This window comes from Chaetodon trifascialis, chromosome 20 (assembly GCF_039877785.1).
Source record: "Chaetodon trifascialis isolate fChaTrf1 chromosome 20, fChaTrf1.hap1, whole genome shotgun sequence".
Lineage (NCBI taxonomy): Eukaryota > Metazoa > Chordata > Actinopteri > Chaetodontiformes > Chaetodontidae > Chaetodon > Chaetodon trifascialis.
The window spans coordinates 6526891-6545841 of record NC_092075.1 but is presented as its reverse complement, the minus strand read 5'-3'; the positions used below and the strand labels follow the sequence as shown (position 1 = coordinate 6545841).

The 18951-nt window shown below is 42.4% G+C and overlaps 1 protein-coding gene across 1 annotated transcript; it reads right to left on the bottom strand.

The window, feature by feature from the left end:
- Nucleotides 1–947: 947 nt before the first annotated feature.
- ntrk2b (neurotrophic tyrosine kinase, receptor, type 2b) lies at nt 948–17813 on the bottom strand. Its single transcript, XM_070988714.1, has 16 exons — nt 17105–17813; nt 15021–15095; nt 14859–14930; nt 14703–14771; nt 14468–14619; nt 14173–14309; nt 12362–12494; nt 11633–11951; nt 11206–11269; nt 10818–10917; nt 9734–9922; nt 9017–9147; nt 8710–8882; nt 7123–7363; nt 4778–4936; nt 948–4301 (listed from the first exon to the last, which is right to left on the bottom strand). Exons 1-16 carry the CDS (start codon nt 17299–17301, stop codon nt 4116–4118), a joined length of 2397 nt encoding a protein of 798 aa, XP_070844815.1. The 5' UTR covers nt 17302–17813; the 3' UTR covers nt 948–4115.
- Nucleotides 17814–18951: the final 1138 nt, after the last annotated feature.

The window sequence follows — 18951 nt, the reverse complement described above, 5'->3', positions numbered from 1 at the left end:
TTTAAGGCAGCTGGCCCTGTCACTCCTCAGTGGTTATTGTTAGAAACAAATGGTGCCTGTGGGATACCTTTCATGACACATGTTGGATTCTTTTTAAAGTAGCCCACCACCGAAAGCAGTGGTGTAACAGGGATTAAATGTCAATCACACCTTCGCAGACAGCCTGTCCAGACTGTCCACAGCCTGGAGAGGACGAGTCGTCGGCTCAGGAGCTGTAAGAGAGCTGGCTGACTGGTGACGGTCTGTGAGATAGATTTTAGAAAGCTGGGTGGAAAATGCATGAAAAGTCAAATTAAATGTGCGTAAGAAAATCTCCAGATTCACCTTCAAAGAGTCACACAAGTACAAATTAGTACTAATTCGAGGTACTTCTACAATACTTGAGTCTTTTGATGCTGATTGTGCTCGACAACATTTCATTTCAGAGGGAAATAGTCCATTTTATTTATTTTTTTTCCACTTACCACTTGTATTTGACAGCTTTATTGGTTGTTATAGATAGAGTTGAAGCAATTAGTCCCAAAAATGAATCGCTGCCTATTTGATAATTGTTTCAGACATTTTTCATGCATAAACATTTCATGGTTCCAGCTTCTGAAATACGAGCATTTGCTGCTTTTCTTTTAAATAATTTCACTTTTTAATAATGGATAAAATCATCAGGACATTAATCCGTAATGAAAATGATCATTAGTTGCAGAATTGTTAGCTAATAGCTAAAGTTAGGCTGTTTAACATTTTAACTGTCAATCATCATTTAACACGTCACTGTTTTGGACAAACCTGCTGCATAATTCAATGTTTTTAACTGTTTTAAATATTCACCCAGTCCGTGAAAATATCCTGTGCAATATTACATGTTTGCCCAAGCTGACCAGCACATTTCCCCAAAAAACTTCTTTGAGTTGTGCACGTGCAGACATAAAGACTGGCGAGGGCTCGAGGCGTACTGTAAGACATACCACCTTTATTAAATGCACAGTATCACAAGGAACATTTCCATTAATTGTGGATAAGCTACTCACATGATGCACAAAGCATTGAATTGATTGATAGAACTGGCTGATTAAAGCAGGATTAAATCTGCCAGGAGAGCGCGCGCGCACACACACGCACACACACACACACACACACACACACACACACACACACACACACACACACACACACACGCACACACTCTTGCATACAGATGTCCACATCTCGGAGACATCGGTCTCACACACACAAACGCACACACTTCTCTCTCTTTGTATTCACACAGTAAGTAAAATTTGTTATCTGCACAGGAATGAAAACTGTAATCTTTTTTTCTTTTACCATATATTTACAAAAAAAATCCTCGACCCCCCCTCCCCTCGAGATAGATTACATTCAAAAAAGGTCCCGACCCTTCTAGATTACATTCAAAATAATATACTATTCATGATGCAAAGTCACAGTTATTCATCTGAAAGAGGATCAAGATAGGCTACAGTCAGTCAGAGGTTGAGCGGCGGGGTGTTGGGCCAAGAGGCGACCCTTGACCTCCTCGCCACCGGGCCGCACGTCTGCTGGGACGCCCGTCGGCTAGGAGAGATCCTGATGTGTTAATCAGATCCAGAGTCTATGGTCCTCCTGCAGACAGACAGCATCTCAAACAGCCTCTGCGTAAGCTCCCCATCACAGTGGAGAGGAAAGAGGAGATCATTTTTCTTTTCTTTTCTTTTTTTCCTCAGAGAAAAAAAAAAACACATTGTTCAAATAAAGTCCTCTGCAGATCAAAAGTTGCCAAAAAAAGGATTGTATTCTCACCGGTATTATGAACGAGCACAAAGAAATTATACAATGTAGCACAAATAAAATCGTATTTACATATAATATGTATTGCCAGTGGCCCATAACACGTTGTCTTCAATAGATGTCACACAGTTTTGACATGATACCTGCTTAAAACAGATTATACTATTAAACATAGCCTACTATTGATATAGACAAATATCAGAACTGTACAGAATGGACAGCGAGGTATGTACAGCAGACACGTGACTATTATACAGAACTGACAAACGCTGTAATAAAAACATAGAGGGACATTTTCATCAAGGACAGTGTCAGAGTTTAGGACTTGCTTCAGCAAAGCAAGGGCGACATTTTTTTATTTTTTTCCTCATTAAGTGCAGTTGAGGTCGAGGCGGAGAGTGCTGAGCACAGCCGCTCAGGTTGTGCATTCGGGGGTTAAGTTAACGCTACAAAGTGCACTTAACATAACTTATTGTCTCAGCAGAGAGCCGTACTGCTTTATGCCTCCGTGTTCATGAAGCTGCTGCTTTTGCAAACATTAATGCAGAGGTTTGCTCGCGCCACCACGCTCGCTTTAAGAATTTGGCCTCTTTGAGATCTCAGGAAAACTTTCGTGGATGCCTTTTTGAAATGGTTTCCAAGCATCGAGGTCCTCGGCCTTGTACACATGTGCTTCGCCGGCGACGAGGTGAGGAGCTGCCTCAGTCTCCACCCGGCTGACTGGGGCCCCTCAGAGAGATAAAGCACCCCTGGGACACTTTAGGGCCAATCAGACTCTGAATTCATCCTTTTAACTGCAGTCTCTTAGCCGCTATGTAGAATTAAAGATCAAATCCTCAAAGTACACTCTCGTAATGTGAATAAATAACATAAACAACTTCAGTACATACAGAAGCAAAGTGCTGGAAACAAACAAAAAAAGATCCGCAGTATGTTCAGCCTCCGTCAGTGCACAGTAAACGGCGTCAAAATGCCAATCCCCTCAGAAATAGGCAAAAAAAAAAAAACTGAAGATGACTCCACAAGCTCATCTTCTCCTGTCAAACTCTGAACACAATCCCATCACAACACCTGGAAACCTGCCTCTGAAGATAAACCACGTCGCTTACAGATATGGGCCACCGAACAACAACGATTTGCTAAATGGCATTGCTGGTGAATGAGAAAAAAAACAACAAAAAACTGTGCTCTTTTTTTTTTCTTTTTTTTTTTTAGGCACAGCTCGACACCGCCGGGGTCCTCGTTCTCTCTGTGCTTTAGATACGTCAAATGAAAAGGTTGTGAGACGAGCTGAGCACTCCAACAACGTTTAAAACACCACTCTGTTAATATAGATGACCTCATGTGACAGATATTTACATAAAACATGACAAACGATGACCACGTTATTTAAAAAAAAGGGAAAAAAAGGTGTCAAACGCTGTATGCCCTTGTGTTTTACAACCTCAACATTGATTTAAATCAGGAAGTCCCTCAGCGGACTGGAGCGGGTTATATATAACAGACACAGGCGTCCAGAAGAATCTATGGGCTCCACACTGTTGCTGTTAAACGTACGTGTATGATAATGTACACGTAGGTTTAAAATTCAAACAAGCAAAAAGTTTCTGTGGACAACTCAAAAAACAAAAGGGGCTCGGTATGAAAACAGCGTCAACATTTAGAAATCCTACAAATATTAAAATAGTCTGTGACATACAAAAGAAAAAGCTGTGACTTCATGGGTTGTTTTATCGTCCTGCAGAATGTGTTGCTCTGTGTGACAAAGAAGACAAAGCTCTATCTACAAAGTTGTGTCCGTACACTGTCCATCATGGGGACACATTGTTTTCCCTTTGTTCGCTCCCAGCAAATATGGAACAGAGTGATTATCTAATGCGATGAAGACAGAACAACCCAGTAATTGATGTTTCTGATCATCGGGCTCCGTTTATTTTTATGCCTTTAACATAGAGGAGTGTTGATGGTTGGGATAAAGTTACATAATCCTGTATGCATTTTGGTTTCTGTTTGTGAAACATGCCTCAGTAACGTCTGCGAATGGATTAAAGAAAAGCAAAGCAAAAGAAAACCACTCAAAGTTTAAGGCTTTTCTCGATGTGATGAGGACGGGGACGACAGCATTTACAGTGACATTTACAGCCAGGTGCTGCACACAGGCGCTTACACACTCGCACCACCCTCCTTTCCTCCTCTCCTCTCCTCTCTGTCTCGTCACGTGCACGCAAACACACACCGCCACGTGTCCACATACCCAGCTCACACACACACACACACACACACACACACACACACACACACACACACACACGTGCACAGTACATACAGGTGCATCAGCCCAGTATGTCCAGGTACACCGGAGAGGCCTTGGCGAGGCTCTGGAGCATGCTGTGGATCTCCTTGATGTTCAGCCTCATGTAGGGCTCCCGCTGCCAGCAGCCCAGCATCAGGTCGTACACCTCTTTAGGACAGGTGCGGGGCCGCTGCAGCACGCGGCCCTGGGTGATGCACTCGATCACCTGCAGGATACAGGGCCACAATGCACGCATGCACGTAGAAGTCATGTTAGCAATGGGAAATGCGAGTTTCCGACTTATAAACAGTCTTTATATCAACATCCAAATCATAATTTCGACTGTTGGAAACTCTGATTCATCAAAGTTGGCACTTCCTAGTGCCTGAAACTCAAACATGAACGCCTCACATCAGTCAACACTAATAGATAAAGTAAATATTACGTTATATAAGAAGAAAATATTTTTTTTTCAGTAACATTTATAGTTAAGCTTCCATGCGTGTGGCTCAAAGTGGCCTTGCTCTGTAACACTTTGAATCTTTACTGCAGATTTAAGTTTGGATTGGAGTGTTTTTAATGAATTTCCCATGTTATGTTTCCAACTGCAGACCATCAGGAGGAATGTGTGTGTGTTATAGTGTAGATATGAAGAACGTATGTGTGCTTTAAGGCCCTGTCAGCCCTGAGCGTGACTCTGACCTCATTGTTGGAGAGCTGGTACCAGGGCTGCTTCCCGTAGGTGAAGATTTCCCACAGCACCACGCCGAGGCTCCACACATCGCTCTCTGTGGTGAACCGCCGGTACATGATGCTCTCTGGGGGCATCCAGCGGATTGGCAGCATCGTGTGACCGCCCACCTGCAGAGACGAGAGAGAGTCTCCATCAGAAAGCAACACCACCGGCTTAAAGCTGCAGGTTAGACTCACTGGAGGTGTGGATGACAGTGTCTGCTGGTCGTTCCACCGCTTTGGTTCATACTGAAATATCTCACAAACTGTACTGCTATGAAATTCGGTTCAGACGTTCATGGCTCCAAGAAGATGACTTCTAATGATCCTCTTCTGTCAGCATGAGGTCAACCTCTGTGGTTTTAAGTGAAATACATTGACGACTATTTAACTGATATTTAAGGTCCACAGAGGATAAATTTTAATAACATTGGTGATCATCATCAAATTTTTCATTTGTCCGGTGCTGGTTTAGGGCCAAATACCTGCAAAACATCCACATTAGCCTCAGCTCTGCTTTGTTTTAAGTGCTAATTAGAACATACATGGAAACGTCAGCATGCTGACATTAGCATTTAGCTCAAAGCACAGCTTGCATGCTAGCATGGCGGCAGCCTCGTTAGTGGTCAACATTATATTGTAATATGTTTGTGATGTCATGATTTAAATGTAAAACTAGCCAGTACCACAACTGAAAATACACTCAGTTTCCAGTTTATGAGCAACAGCCAGCCAAAACTAATGCAGCAGCCCTGCAACAAACCCTGCAACATTCATGATGGTTATAATGTTCCTGCATGTATAACTGTATTGTATTTATTATTATTTGTATTCATTTAAATACCTGTTGATATGACACAATACAGTTAAACTGTAATCCAGCACCTCTCTGAAACAGTTTCACCAGAAACTGAACATTATATCCTTCATGCAGGTCGGATTTACTGCAGGGCTGTTGTGCTATGCTGCATTAGCTTTAGCTGCTTGTACCTAATAAACTGGCAACTGAGTGTATCTTTCATAGTGAGCAATTAAATTTAGCCCTTCTGGCATTCCTGTAACACGCCTGGTATTCCTTCATAAGCTTTTATCCAATCAGCGTCTTCCTGTCGTCTTCCATCAGTTATTTCCTGTCTACTAAATGCATTTCCCTCTCTTCGTCTCTTCCCTTTTATCCAGTCACCCTCACTGCACTTCTGTCCTTTCACGTCCATCTCCTCACCTACACGAACTCATATCCACCATCAATCAGTTATTAAATGTATGATATCTGAGCCGCTGCACCAGGTTTATACCAAGTACGGCACCCTGAGAGGCTCAAACGAAGAAACTACTTTGAGCCTATAAGCACTTCATGAAGAATCTGCTTACATGAATGAACAATAACATATTTTAGTTGCATTATTATTTGACACTCTTTGCACAAATGTCTTTCTAAATAATTTTAGTTTTATTCTCTAAACTAAATATCGAGATTTACTTCTAATCTAATTTATTGTAGCAGCATTTTAGCAGATAAGACAGCCTCATATTGTTAGCAGTACTCATGCCTTTGCTTTTGGTTTGATAAAAATGTTTTATATCAGGAGCTGGTGACAGGCCCTTTTTATGGTGCTCTTATCTGATGCAGGCAAAAACACATCTCTGAGATGATGTTTTTTGAGCGTGTTTAGATTTCTGACTCCACTTCAGGCAGCAGAGGGCGCTGTGGGATGCAAGAAGCTCGGATCTGAGACACAGAAGGGTGAGGGAATAAAATAACTCCATCCCTTCCTCAAAATTTTTATTCTTTTTTCATCTGTATTGTAGCATCAAAGTGTACTCTGCTCACGACCATCACTGGGTCATGCACTGTAACTCCTCTGTGGTTTAATATGATGCTGGTCATGTAGAGTGAGGGGAAGTATTAACTCCTTGCCCAGGGAAAAAGAAAAACTGCTGATGCATTTTTGCACTGTTGGCCTTTATTACCATGGAAGGAGTAATTTTATGCAGATTATAGAATTTGCATTTAAATGGTATTAAAAATAGATAAAATACCTCTGGTTAAAATTGTCATTTCTGCAGCTACACAGTTATTTCAGGCCAAAACTGGAATAAAATTCTAATTACATATTTGAGACTATGTGGCTACATTTCCATATTTCTGTGTGTATATGAGAGGAATGTGCATGCATGTGTGTGTGTGTGTGTGTGTGTGTGTGTGTGTGTGTGTGTGTGTGTGTGTGTGTGTGTGTGTGCGTCTGTGTGAGTAAGAGACTGGGGGCAAGACGGGGTGAGAGCAGGGACAATAATCAAAAACACTCTGGACTCACTCTGTAGTAGTCTGTGCTGTAAACGTCTCTGGACATGCCAAAGTCTCCTATCTTGACCAGCAGGTTTTCTCCTACCAGGCAGTTCCTGGTTGCCAAGTCTCTGTGCACAAAGTGCTGGGAGGCCAGGTAGACCATGCCAGCAGCAATCTGTTGGGCAATGTGCAGCATCTGGGACTGGGTGAGCTCCACCAGGATACTGTGTTGACCGTCTGCCATTAGCACTGCATCAGGGCCATGGGACCTGCACCCAGAAACACTTCATTATAGCTTCAATCAGTCGCACCAGTTTAGAAAATATGATGCATGAAATGTGTCCTTTGACAAGGGCTGGGATCTCTGTCATTACATTGTGATAAAAATGAGTAAATTTCATGGAAATTATTCAGGGCTGAAACAATTAGAGGATTATCTACAACTGCTCTGACAACAGATTTGTCATTTTTAGCAATTTTTCAGCAAATATAACAAACATTCACTGGTTCCAACTCCTCAGTTTGCTTTGAATTTGGTGCTTTTCTTTCTCATATATGATTGTAAACTGAATGTCTTGGAGTTTTGGGAAATTATGACAGAAATTATCCGAGAGCCGAAGGCGACATCTTCAAAAGTCAAGTTTTGTGACGCTCAGTTTATCATCATATATCAGACTTAGATAACCACCAAACATTCACATCTGAGAAGCTGGAACTGCTCAATTTTCGACAATTTTTCGTAAACATGTAATTTTCTTTTAAATGGCTGACCTATTAACTGCCGAATCATTTTTAGCTGTATATTATCCATTACCATAAAATCATTTCTAGATTACATAACCAGACAGAACTACAAATCCAATGAATGAAATACCTGAAAATCAGAGTAATGTAAAAATCCTCTGAATCCATCAACATTGCTTCAGTGGCCTATATTAAATAGATAACTCCCTCAGTAGAAACTATTTTATTTTTCGTCAGTGGACAAATTTCTGTCTCAGAATATTTCACAATATGAGCCAGCTGTGCCTTCAATTCACACTGGACACTTAAGAGAAATTTGGACATTTTAGGAAATGTGCTTTCCACTTTCTCATACCTGTGTGCTAAATTTAAAGCTGGTGCCAGATGACCATTAGCTTAGCTTAGCATAAGGACTGGAAACAGGGGGAATCAGGTAGCCTAACAAAATCTGTCCATCATCACCTCCAAAGATACATTAAATCTTGTTTGTTTAATGTGTACGTGTGGTTTTATGCTGGATTATTGACTATTTCTTAGCTGGGAGCGGTGACTTACTGTAGCATTATGGTGGCAACAGGAAGTCACCGCTCCCAGCCAAGAAATAGTCAGACACATAATCTCTGTAAAACAACATTCATTAAACAAACAAGCATGAGAGGGGCTGGTATATTCTTGTGTTCTTAATCTTTTAATGGAGCCGTGCTACCTGTTTCCAGTCTTCATGCTAAGCTAAGCTAACTGCCTGCTTACTATAGCCGCATAGACATGAGACAGGTGTCAATCTTCTCATCTAATTCTCAGCAAGAAGCACAAATATCCCAAAATGTTGAGCTACTCATCTCAGTCCTTTTAGAAGTCAAAATGAACGTACCTGAGGAACTTGTTTAGGTCACCATGTTTCATGTATTCAAACACCATGATGAGCGGGTCGCTCTCTACACACACCCCGTAGAAGGTGACGATGTGCTCGTGCTGCAGGTTGGTGAGAAGCTCGGCCTCTCTGTAGAAGTCCGCTCGGCCGCTCTCGTTGGCCTCTTTCAGAGTCTGACGAAAGGCACAAAGACAAAGGGACCGTGAAGAGGAGCGTTATCGACAAGAACGCACATCTAGTCACTACAATTCACGACCTGAAGGACAAGTGCATTGATTACTTGAGCGAACGGCTTCCTGATCCGTACCTTGACTGCCACGTGGAGCTTCTCCTGGTCTGGTGTCAGGTTGTAGCACTCGGCCAGAAACACCTTCCCAAAGGCTCCTTCTCCGAGCTCCCGCTTCAAAACAATGTTGTGTCTCTTGATGTGCTGGACAACTTTAATGCAGAGAAAGACAAATCCCTCAGTGTTTATTGTCTTCACTGATTTTCAGACAGTTATAGCGATGCAAATTTTAGAATTATTTTGATTTTTTGTTTCTTTGATTTGGCAAGAAATAAGTCTATATAATCTATATGAAATCAGAAAAGAAATGATGTTGCTCACAAATTACATGATGAACAGTCCAAAGCTGAGATATTTCATTTACAATACAATAAAATGGCCAAAACCCAAAAATGAAAGGCTAAAACTAGCAAATGTTTGGCCTTTTTTGGTTGGTAATAATATTATTTTTCAGCCAATTGACAAATAGATTCAACGTGAATTAAAATTTCTCCACAGCGTAATAAACCACATGCGCGCGCGTCTGAGAAAGAACGACACTCAGGCTGATTCTGCTGAGTTGAGCCTTCTGTAAACAAGCTGATCATCATCTATAGGCTGGCTGTCCAGCTGCCCCGCAGAGCACGAGTCGCTCTCACGATGCTGACAGTAAATATGGCGTCGGGCAGTGACCCCTGTATGGATTTATCAGAAAAGGTCCAGGTTACCAGTCATTTGCAGAGCGAGGTGGTAACTCACACGTGTCAGATTTCAGCATGCTGCCGGAGTTACGGAAGTACTGTGGGTTCTCAATGACAGGAATCTTTGTCATCCCAATGATCACTGCGTCTGGACCCATCTCAGAGGACGACGGGGTGTTGTTGCCATTGGAGACGTGATGAAGAGGGCTGGCAGAGTCATCGTCATTACTGATGACTGAGGAGGAGCCTAGGGAGCCACAGAGGAGGAGGTGGAGAGGAGAGAGAGGAGCGGAGTCGAGAGGAAAGAAGCATGGTGGTCATAGAGGCGAAGAGGAGGAGGAAGAGGAGATAGACGGACTTGTAAGGACATGTTGTACATGATGACAGTAAGTCATCAGAAGGTAGACGTCATCCTAAGTCAAGATGAGACCAAAATAAGACACTGATAGAGTCAAAACAGGAACTTGTTTATCTCTTAAAAGTGATATATAAACACTCCATTAATGGCTTAATGTAGCTGTAGCAGATATAAGGACATTTTGAGTGCTCACTAATGTGTTTGTCTATTCTTACTCCTCTTATGAAGCATCTGTAAGTGTGCATAAACAGCTGATGAATGATTGATAACATACTGTACCGCAGGTTTATTATACATAATGCCCCCATGAGCTTCAACCACATTTATGAAGAAATGTAACACTTTTAAACATGTGTATAAATAGTTGATAAATGTGTTAAAACACAGCTTTGTTGTACAGCGCTATCAAGTTTTAATTAACTGATTAGTAATAGATGCTCCATGTGAGGATTTCTGATTATTGACTAATAAAAAAAAAAACAGTTACATTTTATGCAACAAAATAATCTTAAGCTTAAAAATGTCCTTATAGCGTGTTATAAATCATTTATTAACTGTTTAAGGACTAGTGTGTCTACGCTGAAGCTTAGCACAAAGACTGGAAACATTTTTTTAATGTATGACAAAGCCACGCTAGCTTTCCCCCCCGTTTCCAGCCCTTGTGCTAAGCTAAGCTAACCAGCTCACACATATGGGAGTGGCATCTATGTTCCCATCTAACTGCAGGCAAGACATCAAATAAGTGTATTTGCCAAAATGTTGAAATAGAAGAAATGTACTTCACCTTTAATACCAAACTTGGAGTTTCTGCCATATTTCAGAATGATGACCATCAGAACGCAGCCAGTCAAGGCAACTCCTGCGATTCCCACGACTACATACACCTGAAGACAACAACAAAAACAGATTGATTGAGACATAAATGTAAACAATGGCGCCCTTTAGATTAGTGGTTCCCAATCTGGGGTCCCATTAAGAGTCATGAGATCATTTACAGGATTTATGATACATTTTCTCTAATCTTTGCTCTTTTTTCTTATGAATTACCAGATAATTTTAGGCATTTTGGACCTTTTAAAAACAACATGAACACAACAAGAAAAGAAATTTACACAAGCCAAAAGTTTGGGAAGCACTGTGTTAAATGGTCTGGAGTGATGAAGATCACTTACTGCAACGCTGTCCTCCAGAGGAGGGAGTGGTGATTCTGAAAATAAAATAAAATAAAATAAAATACTAATTATTATGTGCAAGGAGTTGACGATGAGTGTCATGTAATTTATAATGTGTCAAACACCCACCAGTAGTGTCTGGGCAGCAGCAGCAGCAGGAGGAGGAGGAGGAGGAGGAGGAGGAGGAGGAGGAGGAACAGGCCATGGGAGGAGAAACAGATCACGTAAGAGTTCACTTTAACTGTGTTTACAGTTATTACCAAGCTAGCAAGGACAACCATTGTTTAATACAGCTGAACCAGTACTTACAGTAGTAGAAGGGATCTTCTGGTGAAAAGGAAAAATAGAATCTGTAGGTTAGCAGTTGTAAACAGAAACAAGCCTCAGAAATAAGCTGACGTCTCACTGAATGAAGCTGTAAAAGAGCGCATGAACACCTGTATGGTCGATGTAGGGCGGGTCGATGAACTGGGCTGAGACCTTCTTCTCGTCCCGGCCGTACTTGTTCTTTGCCACCAGCCTGTACACGCCGTTGTGGATGTGCGTGGGGTTGACCAGCTGCAGGCAGCCGTGGTACTCGCTCTCAGTGGACAGGTGGATCATGGTGCGGATGTAGTCCTGCTCCTGGAGGGGCACGTTCTCGTGGTACCACTGCAGCTCCGGCTTGGGGTTCCCCGTCACGCTGAAGGGGATGCACCAGTGGTGGTCCCGCTCTGGCGCCAGCAGCTGCTGGATGGTGGGGGCAACTGACACGGAGGCAACAGTAGAGGAAGAGTAATAACGGGATGGCAGGAAAATACAACAGCAGGAGTACAAACCGGTAGGAAAAGCAACATTTATGGGCTCAGAAAGGGAGATGCAACATGTGAACGCTGACGTCAGGAAAACATGGAAGAGGAGAAGAGTGGCGCTGAACAAGCAGAGGAGCATAGTGAGGCATGAGGAGCTTCACAGGAGGAAGAGTTATGGACAGGAAACACGGAGAGTCAATAAGATTTGCAGAGAGACAGTAATGATAATAAACTGAGGAGCCTTTCGCTTCCACTGGAAATAACAAAGTCGAGGAAAAGCATTTAAAAGATCATGAGGGGAAATTAGACGTATGCTATAGTTGGTTAACATTTACAGTGGCTGATAACAGAAAAGGAGTCCTTACAGAGAATATTGAGCTGCAGGGTGGCCTCCGTCTGACCGACCATGTTCTCGGCGCTGCATATGATCACCCTGCCGTTATCATCAGGAGACAGGTCTGACAGGGTGAGGCTGCTCTCCGTATCCGACGGATCAATCTGTAAACACAGCGTTATTATTAACTCTATGTGTTCCTGTGATGCCGACCTTGGAAAGTACATCCAAATACAAATTTAAGGTACTCGTGCTTTACTTGAGTATTTCTGTATCATGCATATTCATATTTCTGCTACTACTTCTAAATATCGTTTCTTTGCTACATTTGTCTGACAGATTTAGTTACTCGTTACTTTTCAGATTACAATTTTTCATACCTTTCCTGTCCAGTGAAAACCACGTATCTCCACATTTGGTGATTTGTTGTGCGTTGAGAAAATTTTGCTACTTCCTGAGATAAATAAACCATTTAAATCCTCTCTTGGATTTGCAGGAAAATGCGTCATCGCACAGCTGAAAGCAGTTTTCTGAGCTCATGAAAAGCTGACTTTTTAAAGATACGTGGTTCTCAAAGGACGGCCACACTGCAAACATATGATGATCTTATAGAATATGATGCAGTGCTGTAGATTAAACGAGCCAACAGTGTATAAAGTACTTAAAATTAGCTCAACCTCTGCAGCAGTAAAATACAACATGAACTTAATATATGAGTCAAACACTGACAGCGACTATTTTACTGCTCAATGTGTACTTTTATATTCAGTAAATTTTGCTGATAATGCCACATATTGAGACTGAGGGTAAGTCAGAGTCTCTATTTTTCTTATTATCAGCTGATTCAATGAACAGACCAACTATGTGTGTGTCCGTCTCTTTATGATGACCCCCTCCTGCTGTTCATTGGTTCCTGGTGTAGATTTAAATCACCACAAAAACCAGCATTTCCAGTTGAGTGCATACCATATAACTTCATTTAAAAACAAAAGGGATAAATGTGATGAAGGAACACAGTGGTGGAAAGTAACTAAGTACATTTACTCAACTACTGTGCTTTGTAGTGTGCTGAAGTACAATTCTGAGGTACTTCATACTTCCACTCCCCTACAATACTCCACTAGATTTATGTGATAACTTTAGCCACTAGTTACTTTGTGGATTCATACAAAATACTAGAAATCAATTAATAAATTATCAAAGGTTAAGATAAGATAAATATTTCTTGATCTCCAGGGGGAAATTCACAAGCTGCCCAGCAGTATTAAAGTACTTAAACCTAACTTCACCTTTACCAGCTGCAACATTAAAACTACATTAATGCACCAATAATCCATGTAGTATTTACTCTTCTAAATGGGCCATTCTGCACAATTAGTACTATTTTGATGCTAATACTTTTGCACTGTTACTTAAGGCCTTTTACTTATAACAGCGCACTGCAACTTTGACTTAAGTAAAAAATCTGAGTACTTCTACCACTACGTCTATCTACCACTGAAGGATCGTGTCACCCAGTGAAACAGGGCTCACACGATGAGAGCAACTTTTCAGCAGCAGATTTGTTGGTGATAAAGAAGAAATATAGAATATCACCAAACGTATCCTTTACTCGAGCGAGACTCAAGTCTGCATCTCCATCATGACCCTCATCCTATTCTAGCTCACAGAGGGATCTTTGAAACGTGAGCTCCTCTCATAAGTAATATTTTCAACCCATTTCCCAAGATGTCTCATGTTTCCCACTCCACTCAGAGCGTAAAAAAAAAATAAAAATCAGGAGCTCAGGGTGATGGACCTGTACAAGGTTTAAACAGGAAGCTGTGTGGCGGCCCGGCTCACCTCGTGGTGGGTAGACAGCATATCAAGGTTCCACAGGATCTCAGGAAGAGGGGAGCCCGAGGCCCTGCACACAGCTTTCACATCACCCCCCTGCATCTCTGTCACGGTTTTCGGGGTGACCTCCACTTTGGGAACCACTGCGAGAGATGAGCAAACAGGAAAACTAAACATGTGACTTCACATCGATTTGTTTACAGATTTCTTTCCGTCTTTGTTTCGACCTCTCTTTCCTGTCTTTCAAAATGTTCAATATCAGGTCCGCGGCGCTGCTTATTATAACGTGGTGTCACATTACCGCAGTCTGGTGGAGTGAGCGTGGTGAAGGCCTTCGACTCCCCTCTGTCGTCTGTGCATTTCAGGTCTTGGCCATCGGCTTCTTCTAGGAGCCTCATTTTGATCCACAAGTTCTCACAAACACAATCCAGAGGGTTTCCGGCCAGGAGGAGTCTAGAAAACAATAACACGGCGCGTGAGACATTCACCATCTTTGGTTTCATAAAACTGACAGTTCTATGTGCTGCGACACTTACGGGTATGTGGAGTTAAAGTTCTGAAATGTTCTCCATGACAGCGTCGATAGGTTATTGTCTCTGAGATTTCTACAAAGACAAGCAAAACAATCAGAACAAAGCTACTCATGCAGCATCGATGAAATGACTAAAGGGGGTCTTTAAAATGCCTCTTACACATATTGAAGTCTTGTATTGTTGTAAAATGCATCTGATGATATAGACGTCAGTCTTGTCCTCATCACTGTCCTGTTGGACGTCAACGTGCAGAGTTATCAGTGAGCTGAACATGTGATTCCATGTAAAACGCGGAGAAGACACTGCATGCGTGATACTTACAGGTTTCTGAGGTTTATGTAGTGCCTCAGACTGTTGTCATTGATGTCAAACAGTCTGTTTTGATTAGTGATGTAGCTGCGAACAAATACGAGAGGACAACCTGTTATGACACAGGCTATCAGCAAAATCATGCAGTCAGTCAATGTAAAGCCTGAAGGTAGCGACTGTTTGCATGTGTTTTATACTCCACAGTGTCACAACAACAGTGTGAAACCAGAGAATCTGTCATGTTTGTGTGTTTTATGACCCTTTTTTTCATTTTGGGAGACACGGTGAGCTAAATTTCATGTAAACTGCCCACACAGCTGTCAAATTCCTTTACTGAGGGAATTTGATCTGCAGCAGATGTGACTGTCAATAAAATCTGAACCAGTGCAAACGCATGCATTTTCACACTGGAGAGACAGACATTATGTTTGTACGGTGGCTCATATTGTTCATATTAGTTGTATTTCTGGCTGGACATACAGTGATAATATAGGCTTTTAATACAAATTAAAACATATCATCTATTTATGGATAAATGATGCTGCAACTCCCACTGAAGGTGCATAATAAAATACCTAATAAGTATCTGCCATCTTGGCAAGAGATAGTCAATAATCTGTACACTTTGATTCATTAAAAAAGCAACTCGAAATCATTTTTTAAATGATCTTTATGGGGACCAGCTAGACTAATTTTCCACAGTGCAATAGTGCAAAGCAGAAATGTTTGGAAATTCTAGGCATATCACCGAAAAGAAGAACATTTCACATGACGACGACAGCACAAAGCTCGAGTAAACAAACCTTTCACAGCGTCAGAAAATATTAGCAGCTCAGATTTAGCTGTTGCCTCGTGTCGCCCTGCATGTGTTTAAAAACCTGCAAACCAATTTGCAGTTTGGTGGAAATTTTGGAGTTGGGAGGACACTTTTGTCCACACGCAGATTGCACCTTTAAAGACACAAAGCTGCAATAAATTACAAGTTAAAGTATCTTTAAAGATCTGCCTCAGGAGTTTTGTCTTCACTCTCAGGGATTTCAGATGGGCCACAGGAATGTTTAAATTCACGTTAGAGGTTTAGAAGACCAACAGCTTTTGTCTTTTAAGTGTCAAAGGCAAACCTGATGAATTTGCTTGTCAAAACTGCACATTTCACTCACTAAGAAAAGTCCCTCCAGGCACACTGAGGGACACTCACGAGGTTTAGACTTGTTCCATTTGCAAAATGAAGAAATGTTTTGATCCCACCACAGCAGACGCCTGTAGTAAACTACACTCATGGTGGCTCTGTGACACCTAGCTCCAGCCTGTCTGCCTCAGGAAACTCAGCCCAGCCTCCCCTCCATCCTCCAGTGGATGCCATGCAGTTGTATAGGCTACTAGTGCAGGGTTGTAGCAGGTACACAAGCCTACACGCTGACGCAGATAAGGCTATATAACTACTGCCGGCTGTATACAACTGACGTGATCTCGTGAGTGATCCGGCAACAATGTGGTGATTTTGAAATATTGAGGCTATTTCACACCGCCGCCCAAAAGCCGAATTAACACCTCCGAGGCTGCGCTGGGCCTAAACATTTACTCCATCACTACCTCTGGAGCTGTTTTGTAAAGGAAACACCGACTAATCCAAATAAGCCTGACGCGCACTCTCACCACCATTACGCATTCACACGCACACACACACACACACACACACACACACACACACACACACACACACACACACACACACACACACACACAGTCGTCGTTAGTGGCACGCGCAACCTCTATCTCCGCCACACATGCACACACGCACGCGCGCGCACACATATACTAGGCTACATGATCTGACAAACCCATCTGAGAATAAAATGACACATTTTGCGTTTGACATGAAGCGCAGGAGACAGATCTCTGTTGATCTTTAATCCACAAGGGGGGAATAATATCAGGCCTGCTGTTATTAATGTTGCCGCTAATGTTATTATCTGTATTATTATTACAATCCGAGCCCTTGGGTATTATTGCGACCTACGATCGAAGGTAGTTCTTTACGCATTGCATCCTAATAAGTTCATAAGCTGTCTGCACGATCATTTTCATACACTTACATCTCGGTGATGTTTTCCATGTCATCTAACATGAGGACAGGGAAATCCTCGATCCCTGGTACAGAATCAATACAAACAATCCTTGAGATGCTGCAAGTGCAGGATGCGGGGCAAGCATCGCTAAATCTCCACAGCCCCATCAAAACCAAAAACAATCCAAGACGAGCCATGCCATATTCCCCCGCGCTGGAGTCCATCGCAGGTCCAGTGATATCCCACGAATCCCCCAAACAGAATCTGGTCAGATTGAATTATGGTTAAGATTTCCTCCCTCGCCGCCTTTATCTGGCCAAGTTAATCCTTTCGACTCCGCAGGAAAGAAAAAAAAAAAGAGAGAGAGAGAGAGACTACGCCGTCGGTGAGGAATGCGCAGAGCCCACGGTTTTAATATCAAGATGCCATGGACTGGCCTTCCCGTCTCCGCAGAGCTGGTATCACACTACTGCATATCGATGTCGTGAAGCAAGGTGTCAAGTGGTCCGTCCTGGTGCTGCCGCCGCCGCCGCTGCCGCCGCTGCTGCTGTCTCACTGCTGTCTCACGGGCACAGCCTGTTCGCCTCAGCCTTGTAAAACAAATATGAGGTGTTCCAGATGTTTAGAGATCAATAGGCAGGGCCCCCACGAGCGATTTGTCGTATGTGTGGTGATGGGGGGGAAAATAAGAGAGACTGCACAGTGGAGTAAGGATGCGTGGTGATGCTGCGTGTGTAGGGAGGAAGGCTACCTGCATGCGTCTATCGATTATCGCCGAGGACGAGCGCGTCTCCCCCAGCCATCGCCGGGATTGGGCTTACTGGGGAGATGCTTGCGATGAATCCCCGGAGGTGTATTTCTGACAAGTTGTATTTACGGGAATTTGTTGGAGAAATTTTCACCGCACAGCAAATCGTGAAAGATCAGATGCTGCAGTCTCATTAGGCTGCACGAGCGACCAGCTGTGGGTCAAAAGCCAGCTGTTTGTGGTGGGCACAACAACAATATGGATGTAAACTCTTGTGTTGTAGTTACTCTGAAGCCATGCATTGGATGAAAGCACCCCCCCCCCAACACTGTTGTACGGTTGGCCATTAGGCCTATAGTGTGACGTACGGTTGACGCACAAGACGGGGTGCATCTATGAAAAATAATTACCTATACTATGTCTGCAAGCTTCAAATGGGTCTCACTCCAATCAGTGATCAGTGTACGATACAGGAGCAACAACCGGGGGGGATTTTGACAAATTGTAGTCAAATTTGAATTAAAACGCTAATCGTTTGTAAAGCTTTTCATTTCATCCCTCATATCATACAGAATATTTGGATTTTAAGTTTGAGAAACCAATTAAATAGTAAAAAAAAATATTTAGCAGCTGACTTGCAAGTATTGCTGTGACGCTGTTCAACGTACACGTGTAGGATGAATTCAGAATTTAGACATTAACTGCAACACACTTTTACCTGTAATGCTCCAAACTGAGCAAATTAAATGTCATACAGATCCTTTATTTTTTCAGAGTCACTGCGCAGCGCTCAAAATCAACTTGATCATATGCTTCAAAACGACCCAATAAATCGTGTTTACCAGCAGATTCCTAAATTTCACTCCTAATGAGGAGGCATGCTCTGCTGGGACACATGATCTGTGACACAGCCCGGATGGTTAGTGTCGCTATGGTGACTTGCTTTTTACAAATAGCGCTGACAATGTCAAGTGTCGCTATGGTTGCAGATGAAAATATGTACGCAGGTTTTTGTTTTTTTTTTATGAGAAACATCAAGAACTGAATTATATCTGTCTCCATGGTAACCTCAGAGTATAGGAGAGGGAAGAGAGGTCTTTATTTTGCAGTAGATCCGTGCCTATAT

What these genes read in the sequence shown, in the direction of transcription:
- ntrk2b (XM_070988714.1), bottom strand. Translation starts at nt 17,301, where the DNA reads ATGGACTCCAGCGCGGGGGAATATGGCATGGCTCGTCTTGGATTGTTT. An exon ending in ATGGAAAACATCACCGAGAT is followed by an intron (nt 15,096 to 17,104) that starts GTAAGTGTATGA and finishes ATTTGTTCGCAG; the next exon opens with CTACATCACTAATCAAAACA. An exon ending in CATGCTGAAATCTGACACGT is followed by an intron (nt 9,148 to 9,733) that starts GTGAGTTACCAC and finishes TCTGCATTAAAG; the next exon opens with TTGTCCAGCACATCAAGAGA.